We start from the raw sequence: 8488 nt of genomic DNA, 5'->3' as shown, positions 1-8488 counted from the left end.
CTTTTAATTAATCAAACACCAACCCCAAATCTAAAAAATAAATCACCTTATGAGCTATTATTCAAAAAGCAACCAGATTACACCTATTTGAGAACTTTTGGTTGCCTGATTTTTGCCTCCACTCTCACAGCACATCGCACCAAGTTTGATGCTAGAGCTAAGGCTTGTGTTTTTATTGGATATGCCCAAGGTGTGAAAGGATACAAACAATGAATTGAATTTAAAACAAATTTTCATCTCAAGGAATGTTGTTTTTCACAATAATATTTTTCCTTTTCATAAATAAAATGAAAACAGCAGTGGCATTGATGCCTTTATTGCACCTGTCCTGCCTTCCCCTATTGTTACTAACACTCCTCTTGGAGATTATCCCACCATTCAGACTAACAATGCAGGGACAAGAAATGATTCTCCTATCAACAATACATCACCCACGGTTGAAGAGAAACCCACAAACATTGCTGATAGATCACCACAATCTAACAATCCTCCCACTGAGGTTTTACAAACATCACATGATGCTCCTCCTGCTGTTCCAAGAAGGACCACTAGACCCACAAGACCACCGAGTTACCTCAAAGACTTTGAATGCTATTCATACATTCAAGATCAATCTTCTACACCACATCCTTTAGATAAATTCATTTCTTACACTAGATTGACTAACTCATACGAAGCTTTCATTCTTGCAGTTACTTCACAAAAGGAGCCACAAACATACAAACATGCAATGCAATTCAGACAGTGGCTTGATGCCATGAACAGTGAACTCATTGCACTCAAGGATAATAAGACTTGGTCTATTGTTCCTCTTCCTCCAAGAAAAAGAGCAATTGGCTGTTAATGGGTGTATAAAATCAAGTGCAACAGTGATGGCTCGATTGAAAGGCACAAAGCTCGCCTTGTTGCTCAGGGATATACTCAACAAGATTGGCTCGATTTCTTTGATACATTCTCACCTGTGGCCAAAATGGTCACATTCAAGCTTTTGCTTGCTATTTCTACTATTAAACAATGGCACATGCTCCAAATTGATATTAATAATGCATTCTTAAATGGTGATCTTAATGAAGGGGTATATATGCAGTTACCTCCTGGAATGACCCTACCTAATTCTTTGTCTACAGAAACTAATCTCGTCTACAAACTTCACAAGTCAATCTATTGATTAAAGCAATCGTCCAGGCAGTGGTACAAGAAGCTATCCGATGCACTTATCCAAGAAGGATTCAAGCAATCTCAAACAGACTATACCCTGTTCACTCGAGGAAATGAGACTGATTTCATAGCCTCACTTGTCTACGTGGATGATATCATCATCACTGGACCCAACCTAGCTATCCTACATCTGCTTCAACAATCCCTACACTCAAGATTCAAACTCAAGGCCCTTGGATCCCTACGTTACTTCCTTGGCTTCAAGATTTCCAAAAGCAAAGACGACCTATTTCTATCACAATTCAAATATGCGATTGAACTTCTTGAAGAAACGCGATATGCAGGTAGCAAACCTGCAAAGGCTCTCATTGATCCACGGACTAAGTTAGATGATAAACAAGGGGAACCACTAACAAATCCCTCTTACTATAGACAAATTGTTGGCAAATTGCTCTACCTCACTTTGTCCAGACCCGACATCACCTACACTATCAACTGTCTTAGTCAGTTCTTGAGAAACCCCCAGCACACATTTGCAAGCTCTTCACCACCTACTTAGGTACATCAAAGGCCACCCTGGACAAGGCCTATTGTACTCACCAAATTCTTCTCTCTATCTCCAAGGTTTTTCAGACTCTGATTGGGCTTCCTGCCCCATCACTAGACGCTCAACTATAGGATTCTGTATCTTCATCAGAGACTGCTTAGTTTCTTAAAAAACTAAGAAACAACCTACCATATCTCGTATTTCAGCAGAAGCAGAATATAGAGCGCTTGCTGCAACCACTATTGAGATAACTTGGCTTCAATACCTACTCACTGACCTCAAAATTCCTCAAACAAAATCAGCCTTTATTTACTGTGATAATCAATTAGCTATTCATATCGCCAACAATCCAACCTTCCATGAAAGAACTAAACATATCGAATTAGATTGCCACTTTTTTCGTGACAAAATTAACAACTCGGCCATACGACTGATCCCAGTTTCCAGCAACCTCCAGTTAGCAGATGCTTTCACCAAACTGTTGGCCTCCACAGTTCTAACTACACACATAAACAAGATGTATGTCTATGATCTATACCGTCCATCTTGAGGGAGGGGGTAACAAGTTATAGTATATTTTTCTTCTCCAAGCTCTTCTCCAGATTGACTGTCAATAGCAGTTATTGTCTTTAACTATTTTTGGTTGGTTAAGACAACTTAGTTAATTATGTTAGGACTTTCCTTTTCTTTAGTTAAGTTGGTTAGTCACTTAACCGCCTCTACTACACTATATTTAGTTGCATTGGTTCTCTTTGTAATTTTAGATCGATTATCAAATAATATTCTTTCACTGGTTTCAATTCAATTCCGCAATACACACTTTATAATAATATATACATTATATATGTGCTCACAAATAAGATTCTAATCCAACATGCAACACAGAAAGTTTTAGAAGACGAAACTCTACAAGGATTATTGTTCGGGGGATAAGTCCTATTTATTTTTACATTATTAATAAGAGGTCTATTTGTGCTCATAGACCTAGTGATTCCAAGTTAAAATCCCCGTCTTCTAATATAAAAATAAATAAAAGCTCTATATGTAATATATGTATCATTCACTAGAGATAGCGCTTCATGTAGTCGACAGCCGAAACATAATTAATTTCTGGATAAAGTTCAGTGGCTTCGACACCTTCGTCGCCTATTTCGAAATTTGTTAGGCAACCTTCAAAAAACACATTGTAGTAATGTCCCATTCCAACTTGCCAAGCATAATCTAGATCTTCATTTCCATACAAATAAAAATCAAACAAGGAATTAAGTTAGGCCAAACCTGCTGTCGTTTTGATAATAATAAGCTAGGAAGAAAATATAAAATTACTCACATTTTTTGATCTACGTGCACAACACACAAGCTTCGACCATTTCTATATAATTTAATTAGATTATATATTGATCTATTTTATTAATTTTTTGATCGCTAATTGTCCCTAGATATTATTTTATACATATATATTTTGTCACACATTAATAGTAAGATAAACAATGAATTAAAAAAAAAAATTAATCATTTCCTTAAAAAAAAATTATTTAAACATATTAATCACAAACAATTTTGCATATACTAATGAAGCTAAATTCTTTTGATAAAGCAAAGAACACCTAAGAAATAAGTAAAATTTTTGCATTTGGTAAGACTTTTATTTATTTAATTTTGTAAGTTACCTAAAATAAAGTAGTAAAATTTTCAATTTTTAAATTTTGTTTTTGGAAAAATTAAATATATTCTATAATTAGTTTTGTTTTTTAATTTTAAGAACAAAAATAAAAGTGTTATATAAATTTCTTTTTTTGTTTGTCTTTATTTGAGTGAGAAATGAGAAAATGAGGTGAGAAAAAGTGGGATCGTGGCTAGGTCTCGAGTCGGATATGGGTCTAGGGGTGCCTGGGGTCGAGTTTGGGTCTTGGAGGTTGGTTCGGGTCTGAGGGTCAGAGCCGAGTTCAAGGGTCGAGGGTCAAGTCTGAGGTCGACGGTCGAGTCTGAATTTGTGTCTAAGTCTGGGGCCAGGGCAGGCCGGCCTGGGTTTGGGTCTATTGGGTTCTTTTTTAGGGGCCAAGTCTGAGTTCAAGTTTTAGTCAGAGTCCAGTCAGGGTCTGGGTCCGTGGTCCTTGTTAGGGTTCAAGGGTGAGGTTAAGGTCCAAAGTGTCAGTAAAAAAAATATAAATAGATTATAATAGATTACAATGACTTTAAAAATTTTCATTTTAGAAATTAAAAAGTTTATAGAATATGTTTTTTATGAATATTTTTTAGGTTTTTGTTTTTTTTTTAATTTAAAAAAAAAGTATTACAGAACGCAATTTATGTTTTAATTAAGTGGCCGTTAATTATTTTAACTAATAAATACTTCGGCATGCTCTTTTTTTAGGCTACTTGGGAGTGAGTTCTACCCAAGTATTATGAGAGTCTCGCACCACTAGAGGATCGATGTCGCGGAGAGTACGAAATTGGTTAGGTAGTAGTATACAACTGTTTCGACATCTTAGAGTAGGTTGTGGAAGAGAATTCTCTCCAAGAAGTTGTCAGAGACTCAGAGATCATTCAAACACTATTATGTTTTCAATAGCAACTAATGTGGCACAAGTTATTCACCGTCATTAGTCAATAAGGTTTTATAATAACTTTTTCATAGAAAACATGCATTCTCTCCACTTCTTCAATGCGGTTATAATTTATAATATACTTACTAAGTGCCTGCATAGAAATGCAACTATTTTGGTTGACGCTAAGAGAAATATATAAATAACAATATATTTACTCTATGTATATTAAGCTCTCACCTTTCGCACTAGCTAGAAACTCTTGCTTTGAGATTGATGACTTGTGCAACTCTTTCCCAATGAGCTTCTCCCAAACTCCAATAACTTCTCTCTGGGACAAAATATTCTTTGGTGGTCTAAGATACACCGTCTTGTTCAGAGTTCGAGGGTCATCTACGGTTTTGACTGTGTACCTTGCTATGTCATCTTCATCAACGTATATAGCTGCCACATATACATAAACATATATAAAAGTTCCATATTATTGAAATGATAGCTAGGTTAATAATTATTGCCGTTTTCAGACAATTGAGAATACGTTTTTCCATAAAGAAAGAAGTATAATAGCATAGAATAATTTATAAGGTAATTTCTTCCCTCCTTTTTAAGGGTGATTTGGTCTTTTAGATATATATATAAAAGGTATTACTAATGTTTGTTTAGAGTTGCATTAGAGTTGTTATTATTTAATTATTAATTTAAATAATAATAAAAAGTTAAATTTAATAAAATTTAATTTGATTATATTTTTCATTAATTTAATTTTAAATTTATTTATAAAAAATATATCTAACTAATTTTATCAAACAATAAAATAAGCAAATAAGTTTAGATATTTTAAATAATATAACTAATAAATTTGCTGCAATGTATGATTAATTAATTGAATTAATGTCTAATTTAAACTGAAATTAAGATTTATATAAAAAAAAATTATCTAATTTTGTTGATACTTTTAAATAATTATCTATTTTAATAAATAAATAAAATTAAAATAGTTAAAAATATGTTTTCAATCTTAAAAAAAAGGATAATTAATCGATTGATTTAGCGATCTTGGTTTTAACCGTTAACTTTAACAGAAAAAAAAAATAAAAACTTTAAACGAACAATTTTTATTTGTTATCCATGTTTCCGGAAGGTAGACCCGTGGTACAACCAAAAGGTAATCACCATCTAAAACTGGGCCTAATCTTATGGAAGTCCAAGCCAAACTTGGAATGGGCCCAAGCCCAATAAAGACTAAGGGCTTCGCCTCCGAGACTTAACGATCTTCCAAGGCCCAAAACGTGCCTAGTATTCTAAGTCACTGAAGGAACAAAGACCTCAAAACGAAGGTAAGGGCATACATGGACGCAAGTCGTATAGGACTAAAGCTAGAAGCCTACCACAGATTAGGAGCTGGATATCTACCACGGGGTTAGTACCGAATGTCTACCATGATATGGAAAGCATATGTCTCCCATATAATGTCATGCCTATCTCTCTAACACATGACAGAATATTGTCCTGTATATCAGATCATGGTAGTGCAAGCACAACATATACACCTTTTGTCCAACGACTTTTTGACACCTTTGTCTGCCACACTTATTCTCTATGCAACACGTGCCCTACACTAAATAGTCTCCTTGTTAGTACGAAACAACCTCCCCACGAGCTGAATATCTCGATTGGCCCTTATAGTCATGTGTTTGTGTATTTTATTCCAATAATGGGCTTGCTATTACATATAAAACTTGAATGGGTCACTGGTATGCCTGAACCCAAACTCTAGCCTATATAAACCTTATCCCTTTATGCAAAAAGGGACAAAATTTTAGCTAAAATTCTGCTAGTTTTATTCTAAGCTTTCTTTTTATACAAGAGAAACCTAAAAAAAACACCTTATAGCAAGGGTTAGAGTTTTTTATTATAAAACTCATTTGTAATACATTTCAAAGCCTAAAAGGGCAATACACTGACTTGTAGACTATGGATAATTAATGCATGAACCTCGTAAAATTCCTCCATCTCTTTTACTTATCTATGTTTAATCTCTTCAAGCTCTTAAATATTCAGTTTTCAAAAATATTAGTAAAATTTTGGTGCTTTCATTAAGAGCTGCAGAAAGAATCCAATCTACCTATCATCTTCAACGATGGTGGATATAAGGAAAACTGTTGTTGAGAAACCTCATCCTTCTAACCAGGATGTCATCATGGACGACATTAATCCAACCCCTCCAAAATATGCTCAGCCAAGCCATATGAGGGACGAAGAAGTGTCTAAAACTGACGGACAGATGCTTGAAACGAACCAACAATGAGAGTTGTTCGTTGAGAAAAACCCAGAAGAAGAGAAAGACAAAGAAGAAGACGATGAAGAAGATTATAATGGAGAAATTGAAGACGGGTACTATAAGGATAGATATTATTACGAGTAGGATCAAGATCTACTCTGAGTGTCCAATGAGTTTCTTGTAACTTAACTAAAGCTAGCACAGCAAGAAAGGTTCTCTCAAAAGATATAACAAATGATCGCTCGCCTCCGATCCAATCTTGACAACCTAGATGAAGACTTTGAAGAAAATGCTTTAGAAGGACATGATGATCGGGAAAACAAAGCAAACCCCACCAATGTTGGAACCTTAGCTCTAGGAAAAGACAAGGGGAAGGCAAAGGTGGGCGAGCCTTACACCAAATCTGCCTCGTTGCCTTCTATAAAAAATATGAACACGACCAACCAACCCTTATGGACGCAGATGGCCACCAACGCCTCTGGGCTGGGATGCCATTTTTCTCCATAAGGCATGGTTGCGCCACACAAAAGGCCTAGTATTAAAGTACCAAAGCCTAAGGTAAGGAAAAACCATCCTAGTGATTCTGTTAACCAAGTGGGTGGAGGGAATTTTCTTTGAAGATAGTTGGTCCACAGTTGACCTTCAAAGGCATCTTAATGCCAAATATGAGAATGCCAAAGGAGAAAAGGCGAGACCCCGAGGAAACAACCTGAGGAACTATTTAAATGATAAGGTTTGCGAACGTGACCTTCTCAATAGTGACACTAAAAGATTGGAAGAAAAAATGACTAATCTTACCAAGTTTTTTTTTCTCTGATGAACCAGCTGAATTTCATTACTCCAAAAAAACCTTTTACAAACTTATACAAACTAGAGAGACTTCATAAATAGTCTCAAACTATATTCTTTACAATGAGCAACTAATGGAAATTCCCCATTTTTACAAAGCCTCAAACCATATTGCTTCTTCTCTATATCCGTTTTTATGCCCAAGGCAAGTAACTCTATCTTTGACTATTCCTCTTACTCTATATACAAGTTGATCCGCCAAATGCTCCTTTGCCAACCACACCTTTTCATTCCTTGCTGTCCAAATTGTGTATACGAGGCAAGCTAAGGCTGCTGATAGCACCTTCTTCCTGATTCTACCTACTTTTGCTTTTTCAATCTACCGCAAGAGACTTTGCAATGAGTTTATACAAATATTCCATTGCAGCCACTTCTTTACCTGGTTCAAGTAATCTAGAGTAAAGTCACACTCAAAAATTAGATGCTGAACTGATTCTTCCTGTAAGCCACACAAACACAAGTGGGGCTATCTACAATGTGAAACCGATATAATCTCTCTCTGGTTTTTAACCTGTTAAGAGCAGCAATCCACATAATAAAAGAATGCTTAGGCACATTATATCGGCACCACATTACTTTACACCATCTCACATTTTCTTGAGGAGCCTGTAGCAGCTTATACCCTTCAGTAATTTGGTATTTCTTTGACATGAATTGTACTGAATCTATGACTAGCATCACTTTGTTCTTGACCTCCACTACTTTCCTCCAGTACCAGCTGCTTTGAAAGTTTGTGTTGTGTTGCCACCAGTCATCTTCTTGTATATATACATGATTTACCCATTTTAGCCATAGACTATCTTTCTTGGTAGCTATAGCCCAAACATATTTCATCATCGCTGCTATATTCCATGTTGAGATGTCTCTGGATCCAACCCCCCCCCAGTGGATTTGGTTTGACATAGTGTGTTCCAGGCCACTGCTCCTGGCCCAGCGGCAGCCGCCTGGTCTTTCCATAGGAAAGCACGACAGATGCTCTCAATTTCTGCAATAGTCTTCTTCGGCAATATCATAATTTGACAGTATGTATTGCCATCAAAATCGAGTTGATTAAAATAACTCGTCCTACAAATGATAAATTCCTTGTACACCATGCTCTAATTCGGA

General features: G+C 35.7%; 1 protein-coding gene across 1 annotated transcript in view; it reads right to left on the bottom strand.

The window, feature by feature from the left end:
- Positions 1-2474: 2474 nt before the first annotated feature.
- Positions 2475-8488, bottom strand: part of LOC115716735 (bifunctional pinoresinol-lariciresinol reductase 2) — a 37247-nt gene continuing 31233 nt past the window's right edge. Inside the window, exons 3-4 of the mRNA XM_030645617.2 lie at positions 4492-4695; positions 2475-2932 (exon numbers count right to left, since the gene is read on the bottom strand). Coding sequence (XP_030501477.2) covers positions 2769-2932; positions 4492-4695 — 368 coding nt within the window. The 3' untranslated portion in view covers positions 2475-2768. The remainder of the gene's footprint in view (positions 2933-4491; positions 4696-8488) is intronic.

The sequence above is a fragment of the Cannabis sativa genome, chromosome 5 (genome assembly GCF_029168945.1).
Source record: "Cannabis sativa cultivar Pink pepper isolate KNU-18-1 chromosome 5, ASM2916894v1, whole genome shotgun sequence".
NCBI lineage: Eukaryota > Viridiplantae > Streptophyta > Magnoliopsida > Rosales > Cannabaceae > Cannabis > Cannabis sativa.
Note: the sequence above shows the minus strand (reverse complement) of the source record. Positions and strands in the feature narration are given on the sequence as shown.